The following is a 26,940-nucleotide window of genomic DNA, read 5'->3' as shown; positions in this document are numbered from 1 at the left end:
AATCACCTTTCCAAGTAAGATGAAGTGGGAGCTGTCCAGGAATAAAGAGCCCCTGTCCTTTTCCCCCAGCTTCTGCTCCCCCATATACCCTCCTCCCCATACATACTGTTGAAAGCTTGGATATCTCTGCTCGTATGTGAACAAGGTCCTCCTGCAGCAGCCTTTGTTGGTAAGAAATCTTTTCTGAATGCTGAGGCTGGTCTTTGTACTGTTCCATCTGTCTGTGTAAGACCTCCAGCACTGACTCTAGCTGGTCCTGCACAAGGGGGAATCAGGTTATTACAGAGACTCCAGGCTAACATCTCATTCAATGCAAGAATTTCTTTACAGAACAGGCCCATGATCATGTGTATGTCAGGGACTCTGGCCAGTATGGTGAGGTCTATGGACCTCTTCTCAGAATAATGTTTGATGCCTATATTCACGATGGACAGAGATGCTAAATTCCAGATACAGGTTAGTGAAAATAAAGATGTAACTTTTTTCTTTTATCCAATTTCATAGACCCCAATTCCCCTGAAATCTCCAAGGACTCCAATTAGGAATTCTTGGTCTCCATCACCTCTAACAGTGTTTAGCCAACCTGAATACCTCCAGAGAAGGGTGTGCCCTATGTCCTTAATGGAAGAAACAAATAACAGACTCACAGGCTCACCCCTAGCATCTTCTTCTAGAGGGCAGTAGTAGTGATGATGATGATGATGATGATAACTACTATTTGCATATCATTTTAAGATCTGCAAAACATTTTACATATGCTATCTCATTTGACACTCATAACAACCTTTGAGGTAGATGCTTTTTTATCCCCTTTTTGCAAACGAAAAATTGAGATTGAGAGAAGGTAAAGGATTTGCGGGAGACTGGATTCAAACTCAGGTTTTTTGATTCCAAGCTCCATGCTCTATCCACTACACCCCCCAGGTGCTTCACCTATCTTTTGACCGGACACTCTGAGTTAAACAATAACTCCACCGATTTCTTCCTCCAATCTCTTACCAAGTAGCATAGGTGACCCCATAATCTCAAAGGGTCTGACAGTGAAGCACAAATTCTGGGAGGTTCCACCATACTGGGACCCATGTCATTCACCAGCCTCAGTCTCCCCAGGAGCAGGGAGTCCAGGCAGGCTTAAGGTCATCTCCTTAGATAAGCCTTTGAGCAGGCCCACAGGAAAACTTGAGGAGGCCACCCTCTGAAGTCCCACAAGTCACCCAATAAATCTCTCAGGAACATCCTTCCCTGGTGACATGGTTTAAAGAGACCCTGCTCGGGTTTCTAATTCAGGAAAAATGAGACAAAAATCCCAGAATGTCCACTTTCCCTCCCCTTACTGTTTAAAAAAAATAAATATACATTTATATATAAACACACACATATACATATTAAAGTCTTAATTACTTTGTTCTCCTTGAGGGCTCTTATCTTGTCCTCTAAGTCCTGCAAGACCCTGTCTTGTTCACAGAGGATGCTTAATTTTACCTACAAATAAAGATCATATTATGAAATGAAATAACATAAAAGCTTGTTTACGATGCCTACTGTCCCATCAAGTCTGCCCTACTGCTTCAAACTGGTCTGGAGATGCCCTTGAGTTTATCTCTCGAAGGCTCAGTGGGCCCTGACACACTGGAAAAGGGCTGAGTGTGGACTGGCGATTACCATCCCCAGACCACTAGGCTAGCTAAGTCTGGTTACCAGGGGACTGATTTTTAGAGCTTCAGGAATTCCTAAAGAACTATCTGCTAAGGTGTGAAGGGTTTGGAAGTATACATCCTTGAAGAAATGAAACTTGCCCACTCCCAAGATCTCATAATGACCTTTCCCAGTCTTCTACTCAGCCTTGGAGAGTTAGGGTGAAGAAAAATGGAGGGAGGAGACAAGGGGGAAAGGTGGTCAGTGACTCACGTCAATATCACTCTCAGCTACTTTCACAGGCTTCAGACTTCTGTCCTTGAGAGTGTCACGGGTCATCTATAAAGGAAGCAATTTAAAGATGAGTTAGGAAATGAGGCCGGTGAGGGCCAAGCCCATGAGAGCAGGCGTGCCATGTTTGCCTCAGCAGTTTAGAGAAGGAAAATTCATTATCTGTGAAAGTATCAGGAGGTGGGTGGGAAGGAGAAAAGACATAGGGGAGAGAAATTGAGTGCTTCAGGCCAAGGAGAGCCCAGTTCACCCCTGAAAAAAGAAGAAAAATTATGCTTGATCAAGATCGTATTACAGTTTCTGATATCTTAAACAGAAGAAAAGATACCACCAACTCAAGTGGTGGAGTTCTCCGTCACAATTATTATATATAAATATATCATACTATAATATGTATAGATTATGTGGGTATATACTATATTAATATAATACAGTGTTGTGTTATGTTATGTCTACATATAAAATTATATATTAATATAAACTATTATATATAACATCTATTTACAAATGTAATGAAGTCAGTAATAAATAAAATCTGGTAAGATGTGTTATAGGAGCAATAGTTTAGCCCTTCCCCTCCATATAAGTTAGGATAATTTTTCCTTAAATGATATTGGAGATGCAGTAAATAGAGCAACAGCCCTGAAGTCAGGAGGACCTGAGTTCAACTGCGGCCCCAGACACTTAACACAAAACTAGCCATGTGACCTTGGACAAGTCACTTAACCCCAATTGCCCTACCTTCCCCTCTCCAAAAAGAAAAAAAAAAAGATATTGGGAGAGCAGGCTGGGTGATGCAGTGGAGAGAACACTGGCTCTGGAGTCAGGAGGACCAGAGTTCAAAGCCCACCTCAGACACTTACCATCTGTGTGATACTAGGTAACTCACTTAACTGTGATTGCCATCCAAAGAAAAGAAAATAATACTGAGATCATCCTCAAGTGTTTGCTGGACCAAGAGACTAAAGGTTCAGATGGCTGATGCCACCCTCTGATTGTCTGAAGGCCATGCAAGTCACAAAGGACTTCAGGGGATACTCTGATGCTTAGCTGGTGGATCAGGATGGGCCACCCAGGCAAAGGAGATCAACCCAAGGTGTCCTGAATGCCCATTCTTGTGGAATGGCCTTCTCCTGCTATGGCAAAGTAAACCTCTTTTTGTTAAGAGCTGATGACATAACAAGTACTTCATTTTGTTCTAATATTGAAGCTAAACTACCAGGGAACTGGCCTGAATCAGGCCCAGCCTAGGATAACTGGCATAGTCCTGCAAGATGGGAACACAATACAAGCTGGACTACGGTGTGTGCAGTGTGGGACTGTACATTTATTGTGTTAAACTGCGTGTCACTGGATTCACTCATGCTCACTTCAGTGGGGTTTTATCCCTTCTATCAGAAGGAGAGCTCTTTGAAGGCAGGCCACTGTGTTGTTTTCCATATTTGTACCCCCACCTTTAGCACAATGCCTTCTTGGTTTGCTGTAGGTGGTTAATAAATGTTTATTTAGTCAGTGTTATATAGTGCAGAGTACCAGACCCATGTTCAAATCTCCTCCCAACACATACTATCTGTGAGACCCTGGATAATTCAATTATGAAACTATGATGAGTTTCCTCATTTATAAAAGATGCATAATGATGGTAATGATTAACAGTAATACTTTCATTATCTGTCTCATAGGTTTATGGGAAGGAAAGTGCTTTAAGAACAAAGTATTCAATAAACATGAGCTACTGTTCTTATTACAATTATTGGCCATAATACTAATACTTCCCAACCCAGGAAAGGAGCCTGGGGAAGCACCTGAGAGATTACCTTCTAAGTATTCCAAGGAATCAGTAAGAAATCTGAAGGCAACCCAGCCAACAGTGAGGCCTGCTCTTCAGACTGACTGCCCAAGAGGAATGACTTCCCCTAAGGACTAAGATGTCTGACGACCTTCCCTGCTGGTCACTGAACATAGGGCTGAGTACAGAAATGTGACCTGATTACTTTCTACCTGACCTACGCTGGAAGAGAGTCCAGCCACATCTCAGTGAGCAAGTACCTGATTTCAAATTCAACTTGCTGAGGGTCAAAGGACTTAGTTGACCTAAATCTCTTGTTTTGTACAGATGAAGAAAACAGGGCCCAGAGATAGGAAAGGGCTTGCCTTTTGGCTTTTGTTCCATAGAATAACAAGAATTTCAGAAGGTAACAATAATAACAATAGCAATCGATACAATTAGTAAATCTGTGTGTTTGTGTGTGTACACTATATACTAGACAGTATCTGAGATACAACCACAGAAATCATTTATTCCACTATTGTGCTATAAGAAATTAAGAACAAGAGGATTTCAGAAAAACGTAGACTTATGTGAACTGATACAGAGTGAAGTGAGCAGAACCAGGAGAATATTGCATACAGTAACAGAGGGCAAATAGCAGAGGTGAGATTTGAACACAGATCTCAGGACTCTAAATTCAATGCTTTTCCTTCATTATTTCATTTCACAAGACTGTAGGACCCTAGATTTTGAGCTGGGAGGAATATTAGATGTCATTGAGGCCAACCTCCTTGTTTTACAGATGAAGTAAGTTAGGTTAAGTGACTTGGCCAGAGTCACACAGCAAGTAAGTATCCGAACTCACATCTTTCCAACTCCCAGCCCAGAACTCTTATCAACTGCATCAAGTGGCTATATGACCAGGGACAGTTCTACACTGATGCAACAACTTCACAATGAAGGAAATCTCCTAGAGACAAGGACAATTCCCAGAAAACCCAAATCTTACTTGAGATTCTTACCTCTCCTATGGAGCAGATCATTTATCAATGCAAACAAACCCCAGTTATAGCTGCCCAGTTTGTCCTGCAAACAGTGAATTCCCAAACTCTAGGCACTGTCCAAAGCATAACCAGGCAGACCATTTATGCAGCCACAGTTAGATAAAAGAAAAGTCAAATCATCAGGGATGATGAAACTCCAGACTAAGCTTTTCCAAAGAATGCACCTTATAATATGATGGTCTCCTGCATTTCACCCTGAAGGTCTTTCTGTGGACACCACCATTGGATGCCCTGCTGAGGAAAGTCACCTGACACCCAGGATCATTATTCACTGGTCTTTCTTTTAGCTTGAATTTCATAGAATCACAGAATTTCAAAAGGTAACAGAAATAACACTAGCAATTAACACAGATACATATGTATGTGTATACACTGTATATTTGGTAGTACTTCAGATACAGTAACCTCAGAAATAATTTATTCTGACTCATGCCTGAACAGGAATCTTTCCAAATTATCATCCAGTTTTCACTTGAAGACTTCCAGAGATAGGAACTTATATTTTCTGAAGCAGCCTATACTATTCTGATTGTAAGGATATCTTTTCTTATGCTGAGTTAAAATATAACATCTGCACCATTCACTAACACATTTTTTTAAATTAAAAGTTTATTATTATGCTTGTTTATTTTTGGAGACTAGGTCTCCCTATCTCTCCTAGGCTGGAAGTGCAGTAGTCACTCATGGGCCCAATCCCAATAATGATCAACATAGAAGCTTTAACCCATCTCATTTTCCAACTCTCCTTAAGTGGCCTGGTTCCCCCCACACACACTTCTGGAGTCTTATCACACTGATGCCAGCCTTAGTACAGAAACCCAATTGGGCTTGAGCCCTATTCTGGCATTTAACAATTCATCAGCCTCAACCTCCCCCAGAGGCAGGGATGACAGGCATACCTATCAGTGATTAACATACAGTAGGCACTTAATACTCACTGATTGATGCTGTGTCCCAACATAATGCAAGCTCATTGGGGGCAGGGACTATTTCATCTTATTTTTTATGTCTCTAGTACCTGGGACAGGACTTATCAAATACTGAAAACTTAATAAATGCTTGTTAATTGATAGAGTATGTTGTCTCTTCCAACAGAACATAAGCTCCTTAAGAGAAAGTACTGTTTAACTCTTTATTTTTATCTCTGGGGTCTAGTATAGTGTCTAGCAACTGTGGATCAACAGCAAATGCCTGCTGATTGATTAATGAAAAGCATGGATTCTATTGGTCAGGTGGAAGCATGGTCACACAAGCAGTCTTCTTCCTTCAAAGCAAATGAAACACTAGATGGCCTCATGGACCAGGCAGCCCTGACTATCCTAGGTGCAATGTTTTGCTGCTGCTGTTTTGTTTTGTTTTTAATTTTCCTTGCATTGCATTGATAAAAAACTACATTGATAAAAATGCACTTGGGGTGCTTCCAGTCTAATTGGAATCTACCGAGTATAATGGAAAACTACTGCCATTTTACCTTTTATGATCATTCTCAGTTACAAGAATATTTTAATAAAATACACAATGAGAATACTATCAATGACCCCATATTTTGAGAAACTTTCTTATTAATCATGTTATTATTATTACTTTGTTACAAACAAGAAAAATACAAAAGATTTTTGTCAGTAAATAAATATATTATTTTATCTTTACTGCATGTTTAAGATTTGTTATAAAAACTGCAATAAATTCTTAATTTTATTGGAATTAATTACACACTAAGGAAATTGCATAGATTGTCTCATGGAAAAAGGTGAGATTTTTTTTTTAAAGGCAGAGAATGTTGCTGTTTAAAGTTCAGAAACCACAATGTAAGAGGTTTGTGCTATTACTATAATTATTATCTAGCAGTAAATAATTGCTGACTCCCTGACCTCCCTCCCCTTCAGAAAAAGATAAAGGGTAAGCAGAACAATGGATGATTACTGGGAAGTGAGTGGCAGAGGAGAGACAAGCAATGTTCACAAGTTATATTAGGATATCCGTCATTCTTCAGTGACTATGACCCAAACAATAGAAAGATATTAGAGAAGGTGGAAAACATCCCATTCCTACCAAAGATGTCTACATTATTCCTATCAACTTTCCATTAATGGTCAATATTAACCACACTAGCACTAAACAGAAGAAACAGTAATACTTTAACAGAAAAATCTGTATTTGAGGGTTGGGGACTCTTAGGAAGATGCTGCACAAACCACAGTGATGACCTGAAATTACTTAAAATTTATCCTGTATATATCTTTTTTCTAAATGCCTGTTTGTTTGCATATTGTATATCCTTTAGAGTATGAGCTTCTGGAGGGCAGGGACTGTTGTTTGCCTTTATTTGTATCATCAATGCTTAGTGTAGTGCTTGGCAGATAGAAGGCTCTTAAGAAATGCTTATTAACTGGACCCCAGTGCATTATACTCACATAGCATTACACATTATAACTAAAGAACTGGGTAACCACATGGCAAAGGGCCTGGAGATCATGTCCTTATGAGAAATGAGTGAAGGAAGAGGGAATATTTAACTTGGAGAAGAGAAGACTGGAAGGATTGGGGAGGGAAAAGAAGATGTGAAAACTTTCTTCAGGAATTAGAAGGGCTATTGTGAAAAGGACAGATTAGACATGTTTCATGTGGTCCCAGAAGGCAAAACTAAAAGCAAAGGAAATTGCAGAGGGACAGATTTAGGTTCAATATAACAAAAATCTTTCTCATAGTTGGTTTCCAAAAATGAAACCATTTTCCTTAAGAGATCTTTCAGTAGAGTCAAGAATAGAAGTGTTAAACTCATGGTCCAAAGGCCAAGCTCCCAGTGAGACTCAAACCTTATTAAAATGTAATTGGAAGATATTTAACAAAAGAAATAAAAATACAATGCAACACAGATAATGCTAATTTGTGGTTTTCTAAATCAATATGCTGCCTTCCTTTCTATTTGCTTTTGACCCATTGGTATAGAGGAATGCCTAGAGAGTTGGCCCTTGGACTACTCCCAGCACTGGTTTAATCCTATCTCACTGCTATATAGAACTATTTAAAATCAAACATAATAAAAGTAAGAGAGTATTACCAGGGAAGGGACTAGAATCTATTTATCTGAGAGAGAGGAGACCCTAGAAAAATCTCAAAGCCATTCAAATCTACTTATCACCCAATCAGAGGTCACTCTTGTCAGCCTTCCTAAGCTGCTTCAACACTTAAAACCACTCAGGGTCTGAGGATAACCGGAAATAATTCCCTGGACACCGTTAGACAAAAATGTGTTGGACAACACATATGTAAAAATAAAACCCCCATTAATCCTAGACTTTGAAAAAAAAAACCCAGCTGTGTGGTCACCAGCAAAGTTCCACAATCGGTCCTTATCCAAAGGACCCACAGCTAAAATGGATAGAACTTATGGAGAGGGGAATGGTCCACTTTTTATGGTTGCAATCAACTAAAAGGAGATGTTTTTGGCAGAATGGGCAGAGGCTCAGCCTTAGTTATCAGAAAGGTCTGGGTTCCAGTTCTGCCTCCAACATATTTTGGCTCTGTGACCATGGGATCAACCTCTCAGTGCCTCTACACAATTGTCTAATACTGAAAGTTACAGATGGATTGCTGATCTACATTGGATGAAGGGAGTTTCCACCCTGGAAATTCCCATTCCTAAGCAATTATAGATCCAGACCAATAAACTCCCACTTTTAGAATCATAAAGAGACTTCTCAATAGGAATAACAGGAAGAACTCCACCTTTCTTTAAATAAGTTCTGTTAAATAGGGTAGTGAAAGGATTGTTAGTCCCATTTTACAGATGGCCTCAGAGATGTTAAGTGACTGGCCCATGGTTTATAAAGCTAAGAGTCATGTGTCTCCAAGGTTTTTACTCTTCCATGCTGCTTAGAAATTATTTAGAAAATATTTAGAAATAAAAGGGGGAGATAAATCCAAATGTGATACAATTCATCCTTCTCTTAGCCTTCGAAGTCTACTGGAGCTGGCAACCTGTAGGCTGGGAAGGACAAGGAGGAGAGTGACTGAAGTAGGTTCTAAGTCTGCTTACCTTTAGGTCTAGATACTCCAGGTCTTTCTTCAGCTGAAGGTAGGTGTCATCAGCCTTCAAGGAAGCAGAGGAAAAAATGTAAGTTATACACCAAGGGTTTCCTCACATCCTCTACCTAACAGCGACAGCAGCAGGTGCAGCAGCGGCAACAACAGGTCAAGGCTTCTTGGATGATTCGGCCACATTGCATGTTTCCACAAAGAAATGAGAGAACTCCATCACAACAGAAGCAGCGCATGTCTCTCCTGCAGCAAAGCGCTCGAGACATGATCCAATGGGAGATGTCCACGAGGGACCGGAAGGATGGCCACATCTCATTACCCATTCTCAAGTCACAGAGGGATACAATGCTAACACCCAGAAGGAGCTCACCCAACAACCCTGATAAGGCAAAACTCAACAGCTGTCAACTAACCCAGGTTAGAGCCAGAGAGTGGTTTCAGGAGAGTCTACACTTGGCTTATCATTGCGACAAAAGCTAGCAATGAACTTGGGGCATAAGTGAATAGAAAGGGGGGGAACTTGGATTCAGCAAGACTGGATTTCAGATCCCTCTTCTGACATTTACTAGCTATGTAATCACAGGCAAGTCACTTGACCTGACTGCTATGAGCCTCAGTTTCCCCAGCTGTAAAATGGGGGCAAATAATAGCATTAGGGTGATGGTTATCTCATTTGAATGAGATAACTTCTGTTAAAGGGCTCTGTAAACTTTAACGCTCTGGAAGCCACTTCCTATTTACCCATCCTGAACATAAAAGGCCATGACCTAAAGGTGCCTAAACTGAGAGCTACCCTGACCTGCCTTGCCTCCCTGCCCTTCCTCCTAAGCTCACCCTCTGCAGAGAAACAGAATTCTCCCTTTCTCTTGGTGCGGGCTCTGTCACAGGTCCTCCAGTGGCAGCAAGACAATTTGAACCCTCACTCCCCAGACAGACCAGATGTCTTGGAAGAGAGAATAGTGGATCCTGGATTGCCTTGCTTTCATTACCCTACCTCAACTGCAGGTCCTGATCTGAATCCTACCCCATGAGTACCCCCCCCCATCTGTTTCTCTTATGTTTCCTTGTTTCCCCTGGTCCCAGTTCACCCCCTGTCCCTGTATCATAATTCATGCCTAGAGGCCTCTGGGCTTCTTTCAGTCATTCTTCCAGGTTTCCAACCTAAGAGGAATCCATGACGCTTCACTCCTACACCCCCCCATATCCAATCTGTTACCAAGGCTTGACAATTCCACCTTCTCCACGGCTCTCCTATCTGTCCCCTTCTCTCCATTTACACAACAAACAGCTTAGTCTGGGTCCTCAGCACCTCTCTCCCTGTATCCAGGCCTTCACTTTCCAACACATCTTTTAGATAGTAGTCAAATAGATATTCCTATAGCATAGGGCTGATACTGTTATTCCCTTGACTGAATTTCAGTGGTTTCCCATTGCCTCTGGGATAAAATACAAACTCCTCAACCTGGCATTTAAAGCCTTTCACAATCTAGTTCCAATCTATTTTTCCAGACTGATCACACATCACTCCCTCTTGAGCACTCTGGGCCCCAGACAAAACAGTGTACCCACTGTCCCTAGTACAAAACACTTCTACCTTGGTGCTGCTGCACAGACTTTCTCCCCTCACTCAAGCAACTCCCTCCAACTTGTTACTGATTCCCCCAGCTGTTATCACCAAATCCAAATGAGCGCAATATAGTAGAAATATAAATGGATACGGAGTCACAAGACCTAAGTTAAAACCCCACCTATGACACTTAACCACCTATGTGACCTTGGACAAATCATTTAACCTCAGCTACATGAGACTTAGTGTTCTCCACTATAAAACAAAGGGCTAGGCTAGATGGCCTCGGAGGTGTCTGACAGCTCTATACCTAGATATTATCTATTAACCTCTGTCTGCCTTGGTGTCCTCATCTGTAAAATAGGGACTACTACTACTACTATTGCTACTACCACTGATATTACTACTAACTAAAATGTCAGGGTTAGGGTATTTTTTTGGAGGGGGGAGTCCACACCTGTGATTTCATTGTTGTCAAGAGCTCTCAGTGTGGAAATTTCACAGGTGCAGATGGAAAACTCACCTGTAACTTAGTCTTAGCTGCTAGGGGCAGTGAAAGGTTAAATGCCTTGCCCCTGATCACACAGTCAGTATGAGTCAGATACAGGATTTGACCCAGGCTTGTCCTGACTCCCGGGACAATCCTCTATCTAGTACAGCACTATGATATTTATTATTATTCATAAACTTTTGGGCTGAGGCATGATAGAAAATGACTTACTCGATGGTTTGGACATATTCTTGTCTGAAGAGCAGAGGATGGGCTAGCTGCCCCCCAGAGCCCCTGCCCAGGCCCAGGTTTCTAGAATAATTACTCCTTCCAAAGCTTCAAGAAGTCCCTTATCCACTGCCCATTCTGCTGCTCAGCACAGAGCCTGGGCTATGGGTCAATAGCTTGACCCAGGAAATCCTCCCTTGCCAGACTTATCTGCTGGTGCCTCAAATAAAACCCAGTGGCATCTGCAAAAGTCGGCCTCACTCACTGATAGAATTATCAGGAACAGGAAGAACTGTCATCCTCTGAATTGAAGAAAAGGTACTTTGATTTCTGATAACTTGTGAAAACAGGCATTTCCCAGCAGCCACAGCAAGGGCGGGTGAGGACGTGAGAGAACTTAATAGGAATCTCAGGCTCTACTTTCTCTGCAGCCAGAGACAGAGACCAGGTGAGTGGAGGACAGCAGAGGAAGACAGCTCTGGCAAACCAGAGCTATATTAGCTGTCCTTGTGATGAACAAAATGTTCCTAAAACCCACAAGGACTTGGGGATAAGCTCAAAAGCTGTGTGGGGCCACAGATCAAGAGTATGAAAGAGGAAAGAAAATGCTAAGATGGCTGTGTCCCCATCCCAGAGAACAAGAGGGGACACCATCAGTGGCTAACACATCTTTGTCCTATTCTGAATTCCAGACACTAAATGGCAACATCCAGGCTCCTCAGGATGCCTTTCCTGCCCCTGCCCCTTGGCATTAGCTCTGTACCCAACTGCTGTCTCCTTCCCAGAAACAGGATTCTCCATCGGTCATCTGAAGAGCTGACCTTCTGTTAAGGATTGGCCACACTGCTCCACAAAAATGACAGCAGCAGGAGGGGATAAATGGGGCGCTACTCTTTGGCTGGCTTTTTAAAAAAACCACACACTCAGATTCAGCTCTTGTAAAAATTTACATCATTCCCCTAAAGCATGTTTCCAAAGTAACTGATTCTTAACCACAACAGGAAAGGAAAGATGAGGCAGTTAAAGGGCCTCCATCCTCATAGCATTATTATTGTGCCTTGTAAACCTGTACCAGCAGGAGGATGGGGTTAGCCATCAGGAGACATAACTCTGTCATTACTCTCTGTGTAACCCTAAGCAAACGACTTCCTTTCCTTCTCTGGTCCTCAAGTACCTCACTGGCCAAATAGCAGAATCAGACCCCTGCCACTTCAGACTCTCTGTAATTCTCTGTATGATTCTGTGAGATGACTTCTCCTCCAGATCACATGGACAGAACATAGGCTCTGAAGCAGAGGATCTGGGTTCAGACCCTTATATTATCTATGTGACCTCAGGAAAATGACTTCAACTCCCTGGGCCTCATTTTCCTCACCTATAAAATGAGGCAGTTGGAGTATACGTATATGGCCCCTGAGGGCCCTTCCAGCTCTACAGGCCACAGCCTATGACCTTTAGAGCTGGGAAATACTTTAAGAGCATCTAGTCCAATCTGAGAATTCAGAGAATGACAACAGCCTCTTACCACTGATTCCTTTCCTGCCTGGGCACAGGCTGATGAGATATGTGCTAAAAAGCCACTTGAGGTGCCATGGGAGGTGAAACAGGCCACCCCTGACTAGCCAAGCCCAGGGACTATTAGTCTGTGTGGCACCAGTGCCTCCTAATCTGCTCCAACAGGCTTTCTACAAAGGGCCTTGGGGCACTGGTGGCAACAGCAGCCCTCAGGAGCTCGAGGATGTCCCCACATTGCCAAGGCTCCTAGCCATTCCATACAGCTCAGAGAAGCAGCACCCAGCTCCCTCAGCCCTGCATGCAGCCCCCTTCTCCTATGGCTGGAGATTTGCCAGGACCATGGGGAAGCAGGGCAGTAACAACAAGGATAGCCAGCACTCCATGACACTAAAGAGGGATGGAGGAAAGGGCAGTGAGGGAGTGGGCAAGGCAGAAAGCAAAGCATATCAAGAGAGCTGGCAGAAGAGGGCATGGGCAGCAAGCATGGCACTTCCCAGCTCCCGGGTGGATCCCCACAAGATAATGCACGGAATAGGTGGGGCCCATTAGCAGCTGACCTGGTAGGTGGGAATTGTTGGCTCATGTTGCAGTAATTGGGCGATTGTGTAATTTCGCACACTAGCCAACTTAGCCTGATGTCTCCTTAATCGAATGAGAAGTAATGTTAACTCTTCAGGCTGCAGGTATGTAGACACATTGTAAAGAGGAAATTAGCCATCTGCATGCAGTGAAGATCACTGTAATCACACTCTCCACCATGGTGCCGGAGAAGCATGGCACTGGACACTACTAAGCAATTATTCCATTAATTCTACCTTTTAGCTCAGATGAGTGCAAGAGCAGATAAAGAGGCTGCCTGAAGCCCAATGTGAGGGTCAAAACCACCAGACTGTGCACATGGCCAGAGAGTTCACAGTTAATGGCAACTTATAAGAGTTAGCACCAAAGGAAGAAAAGTTTGTGGCCAGAAAATACCACAAGCTCTTAAGAATCTGCCCTGGGAGAGAATTCAGTACAATTTTTCAATTCTCCCTGCTATCACCCCACCAACAACATAGCTTCCCACCAGCATCCCCTACTCCCCAACTGGCTCAGCCCCACCCATGGTTACTTACCGACTTTCCATGTAAACTGGGAGCACTAACAGTATGTGTCATATACCCCATGGATGGCATGGAGCGTCTGTCCACATGGGAGGAGTTCTGTAGAAGGGAAGATGGGGGAATCACACATAGAACAACCCCAGCCACAGTAAAAATGAACGTTACCCTCAAGGACAAAACAAGGCAGCATGAGATTAGGCTTTGGGAGATATGGATTACCAAGAGGAAAAGCTTAGGGCTGGAAGGGATCATTGGGTCCAACCTCCTCATTTTATAATGAGAAAAGTAAGGATCAGAGATGTTTAAAGACTTTCCCAGAGACATCCAGCTTGTCCAGGTTATAGGGAAGATCTGAACCCAAGACTTTCCAGCTCTAAGCCTAACACTCTATTACATCACAATTCCCGTAGCTTGCTGTCTACCCTCAGGAAATCAACTTCCCCTCTCTGGGACTCAGTTTCCTCACCTAGAAAATGAAGATAATTTTAATAATAGCTACTTTAGAGGGGTGCTATGATGAGAAAATAAAAGAGTAGACATGTTAGACCTCTGGACAGACAATAGAGCTACCCAAGCCTAGGACAGAATCATAATTAATACCAAGCATGAGCCACTACAAAAAGTAGCTATTTTTATCCACCTATGGGATGGTCCAGAGAACATTAAGTAACAGCAGGACAGCAACTTGTCCTAGGTCCATTTCTAGTGGAACTTCATCCAAAAAAGGATGAGTTAATCACCACAACAACAAAGTACCTGCTCTGAGCTTCTCCAAAAATGCATTCTTGAGGTTAGAGGTTGTGAAGGTAATACCGGTGAAATGGAAGCCCCAGAAGGGTTTATTGAGTTTGTAAGATTTGAATCTGGGGGCAGACCATACATCTATTTTCTAAAGACCAGCCTGGTTCAGTTCAAAGAAGGTCTTCACCAAGTAGGTTGCAAGGAGATGAAAAATTTAACCAGAGAATTCATTTAATAAGTCATGGAAGGGTTGCTATCTATATTGGTGAAGGGAATAACTATACCAATGGAAGAGAGGATCTTTGAAATGTGTTGTTAATATTACTAATTACTAATAGCTTGCCTTTGTATGGCATTTTAAGACATGCAAAGTGTTTTATTCAGATTATTTCCTTTGAGCTTCTCACAGCAGCTCTTGAAGATAGGTGTTATTTATCACCATTTTATAGAATAGGGAACTCAGATGGATGAAATGACTTGGCCATGCCAAGAAGTAGCTGATACAGAATTCCAACCCAGATCTTTCTGACTCCAGAGCCCACAGTCTAACACCTCTATCACACTGCCTGTCTCTCTTGAGAATTCCCTTCTAATGATTACCTCCTGCCTATAGTTGTTTGCATGTTGTCTCTCCAATTAGACTCTCAAGCATGTTGAGAGTAGGGGCTATCTTTTGATTTTATTTTTATCCCCAAAGTTTAGCACCCAGTAGGCGATTAATAAATGCTTATTGACTGACTCAATGACTGACTGAAATCACACATGATTTCATTTCATCCTCACTACAAGCCCATGAAATAGGTAAAAATTATCATTAAATCAACGAGCATTTAAAAGCATTAAAATATTAAAAGCCTACTGTGTGCCAGGCAGCGTGTTAGATGCTAGAGGTAAAAAAAAAAAAAAACAATACCTGCCCTCAAGAAGCTTACATTCTACAAGAGGAGACAAACTACACAACATATCTTACCAAAAAAGTATAAACAAAATAAATACAAATTATCCCCATTTTATAGATAATCAAACTGGGGTTCAGAGAAATTATTAACCTGTTCAAGGCTAAGTAACCACAATACTATGATATAGTGTAAACACTCTCTTTTTTCAATGGCTCAAACTCTTGGCACATAGGAGTCAATGCTTCCAAGCTCCAGTCAACCCTCAGCAAGAGGAAAGCATAAATCAAAAGGGGTAGGAAAATGCAGAATGGGGGAGGAGGGCTGCCAGCCATGCAGAGATCTCACTGCTCTCACCTTCAGAGTGTGGCCCCGGACCTTCCTGGGTGACCCCCCTAGGGAAATGTCCACACTCCGCCTCTGCTCCAGTGGTTTCACTGTGACCCGCTCGGCTGGCGTGTGCGGCCTCCGCGTTGGATAGAGTCGGGGTGGGCCTAGGGGAGGGATGTCTGATGGAGATGGCGGCACAGAGATGGATCGAGGCACCTCCAGCATGCTCTTGCTCCGGCCCTGGTCGGCAAACTCTGGGGAGCCCGCATAGATGGGGGCCGTGGGGTTCCCGTGCTTAAACTGCTGTCTCTGTTGCCATTCGTACAGTTGCCAGACGGTGCCGTCCCGGTGCGCCCGGCGCTCCTCGCTGGACATCTTCAGGTGACTGGCTCGGTCTTGGGCATATTTGTAATCACTGGGTAAGTTGCGGAGTGGAGGTGGGGAACTGCCTGAGGAATGGCGGGTGTTCTTGGGCAAGCTCTGGTAGTTCTCTGAGAAGGACAGGGACTGGCCAGGACCCTGCTGGAGGAATCGTATCTGGTCTGAGACAAGGCTGAAGAGAAGAGAGAAGGGGCTTGTCAGTCAGTCAGCAGGCTTGGAGGGAAATGGAAGGTAACAACCATACAAAGGCATATCCACCAATGTTGTTTCATCTTTATACAGTCTTGCATGTTAAGAATTCAGTGTTGCAGATCAGAATTTCAGTAACGATTAAAACCTTAAACCCACAGCCACCTCCTTAACCTTCTACCTCTTTGGAAGCAACTCCAGAATCTCTCCCTCCAATTCCATAAAATAAACATTTATTAAGTATCTACTATAGGCAAGGCACCAATAAAAAATAGCAAATTCCTCTGTGTGTGTGTGTTTATACACACACATATACATACACACACAAGTATGATACAAGGTAAAATGTGATATGAGCAAAGAAGAAAAAGAGTAATCATTATTCTCAAGGAGAAGGTTGGAGACAGAAGAGTTCAATTTAATGGGTGGGGCAGGAAGAATCTGAGATAATCCATGAAGTCAGGAGATAATGGAGGTGAGCCTTCAAGTCTGAGAAGACAAGGAAACATGAATGAGGAATGTCGTGGCCCCCAGAGGGAGAGGAAAGGAGGAAGTCATGGAAGGATGAGAAGTCCAGTTTAGGTGGAATACTCACTATGTAAAGAGAAGGAATGTAGAATGAGGATGGAGTTATCTTGTTACTCCAGGCTCTCTCTCACAGGGATTCTCCCACTGGTGCCAATTCTCCACCTTCACCTGCCCGCTGGGTACTTCCATTGGGATGTCCCCCCAAACCCCCGCTTCCTTTGCCAGTAGCTCATGTTCAATGATTAAAACAGAATTCAGCATCTCCCCCAACCTCATCCACTCTCCTTCCTTATCTTAATGGTGCCACTGGGACTCTTGGGATGGTGGACAATACCTTGACTTTTAGTTAAAATATCTAAGGTTCTAGCTCTGCTTCTAATGGTAGTCATTCACCTCCTTTGGGCCTCAATTTTTTCATCTGTAAAATGGGGATAATAATCCTTGTACTCAAAATACTGCTATCAAGAAAGTGCCTCTTTTTGTATCCCCAGCGCTTAGCACATAGCAGATGCTTAATAAATGTTTATTGAATTGAAAGTGTCCTATAAAGACCATAAAATTAAATAAATTAAAATGTAAAATGATGAATGACTCTTATTATTTCTTTTTAATTAATACCTTCCTTTTTTTTTTCCTATTGCCACTATCCTAATTCAAGTCCCAATCAATTATTACTTGGACTACTACAATAGTCTCCTGATTGGTCTCCCTATTTCTAGTCTCTCTTCCTCTCTAATCTAGATCCCAGAGTAATCTTCCTCAATCATGGCTTTCCTGACATCTCTCTGCTGTTCAAAACCCTTAAGTGGCTCCCCACTGCCTAGAGAATAAAGAATAGGGCTAAGTGGAAAAGCTAACCTGGAACTCTAAACTCTCTGAAACCTGGTCTATATCTCTCTATCTCTCAATCTCACTTTTCTCCATGCCCTTTAAATGTGCCATCCACTTTATCCAAGCCCATCACCTCACTGTTTTGTGCAAGCTTGCTTTTTCCATCTCGCCCCACCAAAACATCATAGCTGCTCTGTTCTTCATGAAATTCCACAAACTCTTCAAGACCTAGATGAAATGAACACTTTTTCTAGAAAGCCTGGTAGAGTTATTCTTCCTTCCAATTTCTGCCCAAATACTTGGCACCTGCAACATAAATGCCAGTGTTCTTGAACCACCTGGTCTCCCAGCTCAATCTCCTAAACTCTCATGACCTCCATCTTTATTCCACCTGAGTCATAGAGATGGATGCTCATAGACCTGATCCAACCATTGCCCATAGCCAATCTACCTCCGTGAATAAGAATACTGAAATTCCTCTTTTACCACAACCTGCTACCTTGCAATCTCCCCCTCTGCTTCATCCTTCCTAAAAAGCTTTTCTTTATTCTCACTATGACCATCAGTCTATTTCTCTCTGTTCTCCCAGTCCATCATCCCTACTCTGTCTTCCTACTTCCATCTCTTCACAGATCTGATCTCATATAGACCAGCTCAAACAACACTTGGGTCCCTTGCCCCAGTGCACTATTGGTAGTTTTATCTTATCAAACCCCAAACCTTGGTCTCCCCTACCATCTTCCTTCTTTATCCCTACCCTAAATCTAGAGAAAGCCACACAACCATGAGTTCATGACAAATTTGTTACCAATTTCAAATAGATTTGTATTGGTCCACACCAATCCTTTTTATTTTTCCATAAATGACTCTCTCCTCCTTCCTGCTAACCCATTCACTTGTGTTCCTGATCTCATACTCTCTTATCTCTTCCAAGAATTTCCCCTTGATCATTCTTATCCTCTATCTCTCTCTTATCTTCTTATCTATCTTATCTTCTCTTTATCCACTGGCTCCTTTCCCACTACCTACAAACATCCCACATCTTTGAAAAACCTTCACTAAACTCTGCCATTTCTTCAAGCTATCTGCCTATCTCTTTCCCCTTTCATAGCCAAACAAAGAAATAGTTGCCTACACTAATTTTCTCAACTCCTACATTCTTTTCAAACCCCTGAAATCTGACTTTTTGCTTCATCACTTGAATGAAACTGTTTTATCCAAGGCAAATCTAATAGCTTCCCTGCCCTCCCCCCCAACTCACCCCAGTTCAAATCATTCTTAACTTTTCTGTAACTATTAACACCACTGTCCACCCTCCCCCCCCTCATCTACCTGGACAACCCTTTCCTCCCTTGACTTTCATTACACTGATCTCTTTTGGCTGTCTTTCTACCTATCTGACCACCCCCTCTCAAGTTTCTTATACTGGACCATCACTTCCTCCTGTCTGCCCACCAAGTATGGGCATCCCCCAAGACTATCTTGGGGCTTTTTTCTTTCTACACTCTTTCCTTTGGTGATATCATTAGCTCCCACAAACTTCAATTGTGATATCTATATAGTCAACTCCTGAATCTATATATCTACTCCTAATCTCTCTTGAATTCCAGTTTCATATTATCACCTGTCTCCAAGACATCTCCACCTGGATTTTCTGTGGGCATCTCAAATTCAATACATCCAAAAACTGAACCCATTATATCTCTCCCCAAAGCCATCCCTTCTCCAAATCCTCCTCCTTTTTTTGATAGTACATAGTACCTCTATCCTTCCAGTCACCCAAGTTTGAAACCTTAGTGTCATACTGGAGTCTTCCCTTTCTCTCATCCCTCATAATTAGTCAATGGCCAGCTCTATTTCCACATTATCTCTTTTGCTTGCCCCCTCTCTTGACTCACATGGCCATCCCTTTAGTTTAAGTCTTTATCACCTCTCTCCCTGACTGTTATAAGAGGCTTTTAATTGGTCTCCCTGCCTCTAATCTCCTCCCTTTATGGCTCATCCTCCATAGGATTAACCAAATTAATAGTCCTCAAGCAAAGGCTAACCACATCACTCCTTGGCTCAAAAATTTAGGCAGATTTCAGTTCAACGCAAGGAATAACTTTCTAATAACCAAAGTTATCCAACAATAGAACTGATTGCATTATTAACTAGTGATCACTCTGTAACTGAGATTCATTTTGGGGTAGGAGTTGGAATGGATGACCTCCAAGATTCTTTCCAACTTTAAGATTATATGTGTTAATAAATGTGGTCGATAAATGGAAGTGAAAAGATCACTGTCAGCAAGCCTAGGGAATAGTCAACGAAAGGAGGAACACTCAGAACCTTGGAGCCTATCTGCAAGGTAGTGTTATAGGACATTCCAGATGCCAAATTCTGCAGCAGGTCAGCTCAGAAATGGCAGCTAGACTACCAACTCTTCATGCTGGTACAACCTCAAACCTGGGGCTTACACAATAGTGCTTAGAACTGAAACAACTGAAAAGGGTGGTGGATGTGGTCACCCATTCCCTTAACTACCAATCATGGAGGCACACAAGCTCAGAGAGAAATAAAAGGGGAGGATCTAGCTGACCTGAGTGATTAGATATGGGGATTGAGGCCACAACAGAGGGCTCAGGATGAAACATGCTGCCTACCTCCTGACACCCCCACTGTACTGTTATCTTTTTTGAGACCAGGGACTGCTTATTTTTGGCCTTTCTTTGTATCCTCAGTGTTTGGCACAGTGACTGGTACTTAATAAATGCTGGCTAATTGACAAAGAGGGGATTGTAGTCAGGGTGCAGATTGAGGTATATTTTATTTGGACATGACCAATGCTGATTTCACTTAATTGTGCATATTTGTTGTTTTCCTTTCTTTTTCTTTGGGGGAAGGTAGATTTTTGTTAACTGGGAAAAAAATTAAATTAAAAAAAATATATGGAGGTCAAGAGGCAGCTAGGTGGTGTGGTAGGTAGAACTTGGTGGCTGTAAGATCTTGAGTTCACATCTTGCCTTAGGCACTTATCAGCTATGTGACCCTGGAAAAGTCATCCTCTCTCAAACTCAGTTCCCTTGTCTATAAAATAGGGATAATAACAGCATGTACATCCCATCATCCAATCCCAAAGTTGCTATGAGACTCAAATGAGATAATGTATATAGTGTTCAGCAAAACCTAGAGCACTTTAGAAGTAGTAACTAGGGGGACTTGTCCTTTCTGCTGAGCTCAGCTGCTTACCACTAGATGGTGTGGTATGCTATTTAACAAAGAGTAAAATTACATTCCCCCAAAAAATCACATAAGGAAGGCACCTACCAGTACGTGGTTAGAAGGTGGACGAAGGGAAGCAGGACTGCAGCTCCTTAACCAAGGAGATGCCAAAATGCCCTGCCAACTATTGGTATGTTTCCCACACTGAAAAATTTGTTAACCCAGACTTTTGTTAACAGTCATTCTTTCAGCCCCTGGGGAAAACTGGGAAGTGTGGGAAGTAAGTCTGATGCCCTCCCACCTCCCTATTCAGAAAAAAACTAGGCTGATTCTGTGTGTGAGTTTCTTTTATCTCACAGACACTTCTTCCTCTGATTTTTCTCTAGAGAATTCTCCCTGCAGAAGAAGGCTGATGAGTTCAGAGCATGGGTCCTAGGGGCATGAGCCCTGATGTCAGAGATGAGGGGAGTCACCCTGGCATTCAAGGAAACCAGTGGAAGAAAGGAAAAAGATAATTCTAGAATGGACCAGGGCACTGTACTTAAGCCCAGGCGGGTGTGGACAAGGAGGGGAAGGGCCTCCTTCATTTGTCCTCCAGTCAAAGCATCTCTTGCTATATCTTCATCAGCTTTTATCATGAAGGCAAGCAGGTAGAAATAGGGTAGCAAGGAGCTGGACACAAATGAATGCCTAATTTTTTCTAGGCTGAAAGAGAAGCCTGCATGATCGTGATGAATTAAAACTGGTTCTGCAGCCCAGCAGGCCTTTGGCAAGACTTGTACAAGAAAGCCCTCAGATTCTCTGTGGTGAGAGATACTAGCAGGAGGGGGAGGTAGGGCAAGGTTTTTATCAACCTGGCCCTGGTCTCAGCTCCTGCACCTGCTTCATGGGGAAGCAAGGCTGGGCCATAGGGGCTTAGTCTGCTGAACTATCTGGGGCAAGTCCTAGAATTCCATTCCATTCCATTCCAACAAGTTATCTACCATATGCCGAGCTGTATACTAACAGAAGCTAATTGACCACCTCCTTGAGAAAGCCACAGAAGGGAGCCCTCCATGGTGTGGGAGGTTAGACTAGCTGACTTTTGAGATCCCTCTGGTTCTGAAATTCTATGAAGATAAACACAGTAAATACTGAATAAAGCAATATGCCAAGTCAACAGGATGACATCAGTCAGAAAACCATCCTTCCTTCAGCACCTGAACATAAAATTATAGGAAGTAAAATCTGAAAGGGACCTCAAAGGTCATCTGGCCCAACTACCCCACTTTCTAGATGGGGAAAACTGAGGATCAAGAGGGCTCATGGACTTGTGCAAGGTCACACAGCTAATAAATGCCAGTGCCAGGATCTGATCCTAGGCCCTCTATCTCCTGTCCAGCTCTCACTACTCCAAGCTGCTATCAGTCCTCCAAATCAGCCTATCAGCAGGAAACCCTGTTCTCCTTAAGCTACCAGGAAGACTCTTGCTTTTTCTATTTCAATAAGAAATAAGACTTGAGAAAAGAACAGGTCAGCAGCCCAACAGCCCCCAACAGCAATGTAAAAAAAAAAATCCATTTTGGAAAAAAAATCATAGCTGATATCTTTCCTTCTTCTTGCATCTGTGTCCCAACAACTGGGGTTCGTACCCATACCATAACTTACCCACCCCTGGCATCTGCAGCCTCTGCGATCAACCCCTGGACCACTGGCTGAGACCACCAATGGGCACTCATACCTGACCCTGCAGTTTGTTCCCTTTTCCAGGGAGCTCCTCTATCCTCAATGAACAGAAGCAGAGGAGACAGGGCTTATGAATGCAGACACTCAAGGATGCCTATTTAGAGTGTTTTCATCAGGCTCAGCTGCCTTTCTGAGTTCCAATACCAGCACGCCAGCCTCCGCACCCCCAGCGGGGCTTGTGGGCTGGTGTGTGAATGAACAATGGCATCTTTTCTGCTTTTCCTTTCTTCACTTGTTTTTGGAAGTCCATTTGACAAAAAAACAAAAGCAGAAATGAAACTAAAAGTGGTGCAATTACAACGATCAAGCTTGGCCTCCCAAAAGGACAGCAGAAAATGTCCCCCCACCTTCCTCCTTTGTAGGCTGTGGCATACAGTCAGATTCTGCATTGCTGGACTACTTTTTTTACTCTTTTTTTTTCTTTGTTCTAAGAAATGGCTCCATGGGGAGTGTTTTGAGGAGAAATATATTAGGAAATGATGGAAGTAGAGAAAAAGATACCAATAATATTTAAGAAGTCTGTTTGATTGGAAAGGGCTGATCTAATCGGGGATTTTTGCTTCTTTTAAATACATTTTTATTGCTATATTTTGTTTTTCCATCGCTGAAATTTTCCCCTGTAGCCTGTCCTTTTTGCACTCCAGGAGAGTCATCCCATATAACAAAGAATATTTCATCAGGGGTTCTCAAACCTAAGGTCTGGGAACATAAAAAAATTTTTTGTTGATAACTTTTATGTCAAAATAATTGCTTTTCTTTGTAATCTCATGCATTTTTATTTTACACATTTAAAAACATTATTCTGAGAATAGGCTTCACCAGCCTTCCCAAGGGAGGCATCTGTGTCACTCAAAAAGGTTAAGAACTCCTGACTTAAAATTGCCTGGGGAAAGGTGCTGTGGTACCATCTCATCCATTCATAACTTAAATACAGACAGACTTTGGGGGAGCAGGAAGAGAGAAAAGGTGACCCAGAAATCCTCAAATTTAGGAATACCCTCTAATTAAACCAGGTATTAGAGGTGGCACTTCCAAAACCTCAAGTGATATGTGGATTTCTGAATTAATTAAAAAGAGGCTGGCTGAAGAGATGATCAGGTTTAATGTAAATACCGAACAGGCATTTCCTTCTTTCCAGGCTGATAATGAAAAAAGGGACAGTATTTACTTTATGAGTTTTCAATATTTCTAGGATATATAAAGGCAGTGCCGAGAGGTGGTAGGGTGAATGAGATATCTGCAGCCCTCTAGGCTTATGGGGGGCCTGCTCTCTGAGGAATCAGCCTCAGAACTAGATTTGTTCGCTGGGGTTGGGGGGGGAACCACGGCTCGAAGCCCTGGTCTGTACTGACCTTTTGCCGTCTCCTTTCTGCACCTTCACCCAGTTCTCCACCTGCGCCATGTTACTCCTCCTCTGGGCATGCTTTCCGGGATTGGTGCGGGGATGGGTTACCCTCTTATACCCACCAGTACCATTCTGCTCCCCAAGCCCAGAGCCCCCACCAAAGGAACTAGGCAGCACGCCGTTCCTCTCCATTAGCTGAGGCTGGGCTGACTGAGCCCTGGGACCACTGGGTAAGTCCACAAAGAAGGAGTCTGCCTCAGCTGCTGGGTAGGGGGACTTGGACTTCCCCCTTTCCCGCTTCCCCTCCAGAGGGTCCCTTTGGAAGCCGTAGCGTTCCTCATCGTCTTGCTCAGGCCTGTCAAAGCCAAAGGCATCATTGTGGGCTCGCTGGGAGCAGTCCCTGGTATGTCCAGGGCCCATGCGGCCACACTCTTGACAGGGGTCTGTATGGTTGGCTTGTGGGACAGCTTGCCGCTCTGTCCTCTCGGCATCCCTACAATGATAGCACAAAACTGGTCTCAGTGCAAGCAGGGTCAGAAGGCCAGGGGTGGCCAAACCTGAGCCCAGCTCCAGAGGGTCCAGCTGTTAGCGAAGTCTTGGTTGAATGTTCATAGAGTACAAAGCCCTATAACGGACAGATATCCACATAATGTCTTCATTTAAAAGCTACTCTTTCTGCTGTGGTCCAACATCAGCCCCCTGTACCTGTAAAATGTCTATATTTTGCATTTCTATTATTGTTGGATATATGGAATAAAGGCATCTACCTTTATCAACTAATTCTTGGCTCTTTATCCGTAAAATGGGGGAGGGGAGATTTTAAAAAGCCACTCTCAGGGTTTGGTACAAATACAGGGCCAATGAATAGGACGTGCTGAGACAGATTAATTTTAGCTCAGTATAAGGGAGGCAAGGATGTGGTAGAGGAGGGTTGGCTTTAGAGTCAAGAGCCTTTTGTTTTATCCCTGGCTTGGCTACTTATCACTTCTCTGACCACAGGTGGGGCGCTTACACTTCCTTTGCCTCAATTCCCTCAAAGCCAAAATGCAAAGGTTAGACTTAGATGACCTCTAAGATCCCAAATGGAAATCTCTTCTATGAGTCTAAGGAAGAGCTCAATGACAATCAATTATTAAACAAGTGAACAGGCTTCCTTGGAGGGGGTGAGCTCCCCAAGCTTTGAGACTGGATGATATTTAGAGGGGGATTCATTTGTTCAAATGGCAGTTGGACTTCTAAGGTCCTTGTTGGCCAGAGAGTCTATAACTCTGAATCGCAGGTGTGGCTTTGGGAAAGGATCCTGGGAACTAACTGTTCGTCCTCTTTAAATCACTGGCTACATGTGTTGAATAAACTTTCAAAAATTATAATCCACAGAGGTTTGTTTTTTTTTTTCAGGACCATCCCAGCAGTGGAGGTTTTTCTGATCAGAATGAAATCTTTCTTCCCATTCTATTAACAGAGACAGTAAATGAACATGCAGACACATACACGTACACATACTCAACACACACATACATTGTACAGCTCCGAAGTGCTTCATGGTGTGGTAGAAAGATACTGGCCTTGGAATCAGGAGAGATCTGAATTCAAATGCCACCCACCTCAGAACACATACTAATGTGTAACTATGGGTAAAGAACCTAACTTTCCGAAATCTCAATTTTCTCACCTATAAAATGGGGGGAATAACAACATACTGAAAGGATCAAATGAGATAATTTCTGTAAAACTTTCTGCAAACTTTAAAATATTATACAAACATCAGGCATTGCCAGAGAAGGAGAAGTACGAGTGGCAGGTACATGGCAGCAAAGTGGAAAGACTTGAGCTCAAACTCAGAAAGACTTCAAACCCAGCCACCCACTTACTGGCTATGCAACTCTAGTAAGTGACTCATATTTCCCCTTCTGTAAAATGGGGATAAGGTTGCCACCTACCTCCAGGGCTTGTGAGAATAAAATGAGATATCTGTAAAGTGCTTTGGGAACCTTAAGATTTGTACCATAGAAATGCTAACTAATAATAATAAAAACAATGACAATTAATAATACCACAGACACTACTGAAATGCTTAGAAAGCTTACAATGGGCTCCAGGGAGAGGGGGGCCAGATGTTCTGTAACTCAGAATCAGCTTAGCATTGGTGGATTGTGGCAGGGGGCATTTAGAGATAATCCCCAGATCCAGAGAACCAGGACCACAGACGGGATAATTCACATTTCTCAGAGCCAAGGAAGAGACTTGTGTTAATAGATTGTGGGGAAAAGAAACCTAATTCTAGTAAGTCTGGGAGTTGTATTTTTGCTTGTTTGTTTTTTAAACATATGGAAGCCCTAAGTCAGGTGATGCAACTTTAATCAGCCTTACTATATGAGGAAGGAGGCAGCTAGAGAGAGCTGTGCTGATTTATTCTTCTCCCTGGAGTTAAATAGAGCAGGCCCCTTGGGGCCATGGAGTAACCTATCTGCCACCTCTTCTGCGTCTGGTTCTAAATTAACACTGGATGTCACGACAGCTCTGAAAATACAGACTGACAGCCCATCGGCCCACCCTCCCCCATAGGAAGAGGCAGCGTGTAAAATGAGCCAGATTGCCCCTGGGTGCCAGACAGCAGGCTGAAGGGGCCACTGGCTCTGGGTGCATGACTATTTGCAATGTTGGTCAAGGAGTTTTTTTGGTTTGATAATAAGAATTGCTGAAAAGGCAGAGACTTCAATGGGCACAGCCTGGGGCTGCCTCCCTGGAGTGGCTCAAGCAGGTTTGCCCCCAGCCTAGAGTACCAGTCTTATCCCTTCTACCTATCCAAGTTCCACCCATCCTTCAGGGCCTAGTTCACATCCCACCTCCTCCAGGAAGCCTGGGATGAGTAATCTCATTTCTAGAGTACACTAATGTCTCAACCAAATGGTTTAGCATTTATAATGTACTATAAACAATCAATCAATATTTATTAAGGGCCTACTAGGGGCCAGGCACTGAGCTAAAGCACTAAGGATACAAAAAGAGGCAAAAGGCCGCCTCTGCCCTCGAAGAACTTACAATTTAATGGACCTTTTCAAGTA

At 43.0% G+C, this 26,940-nt stretch overlaps 1 protein-coding gene across 4 annotated transcripts in view; it reads right to left on the bottom strand.

Annotated features, from left to right (window-relative positions):
• The window catches only part of PLEKHA7 (pleckstrin homology domain containing A7), a 244,745-nt gene that overhangs the window by 29,813 nt on the left and 187,992 nt on the right, over positions 1-26,940 (bottom strand). For 3 of the 4 annotated variants that reach the window (XM_069091103.1, XM_069091104.1, XM_069091107.1), the window contains 8 exons: positions 23,883-24,368; positions 15,700-16,225; positions 13,718-13,804; positions 13,160-13,279; positions 8,801-8,854; positions 1,909-1,974; positions 1,402-1,482; positions 107-256 (listed from right to left, as the gene is read on the bottom strand). In XM_069091103.1, the coding sequence (XP_068947204.1) occupies positions 107-256; positions 1,402-1,482; positions 1,909-1,974; positions 8,801-8,854; positions 13,160-13,279; positions 13,718-13,804; positions 15,700-16,225; positions 23,883-24,368 (1,570 nt within the window). The remainder of the gene's footprint in view (positions 1-106; positions 257-1,401; positions 1,483-1,908; positions 1,975-8,800; positions 8,855-13,159; positions 13,280-13,717; positions 13,805-15,699; positions 16,226-23,882; positions 24,369-26,940) is intronic. The other variant, XM_069091108.1, reaches the window with a different exon arrangement.

Source organism: Petaurus breviceps, unplaced genomic scaffold (assembly GCF_028583685.1).
Source record: "Petaurus breviceps papuanus isolate PSGF00001 unplaced genomic scaffold, PetGlider_PUasm1.0 188, whole genome shotgun sequence".
In the NCBI taxonomy this organism is placed as follows: domain Eukaryota; kingdom Metazoa; phylum Chordata; class Mammalia; order Diprotodontia; family Petauridae; genus Petaurus; species Petaurus breviceps.
Note: the sequence above shows the minus strand (reverse complement) of the source record. Positions and strands in the feature narration are given on the sequence as shown.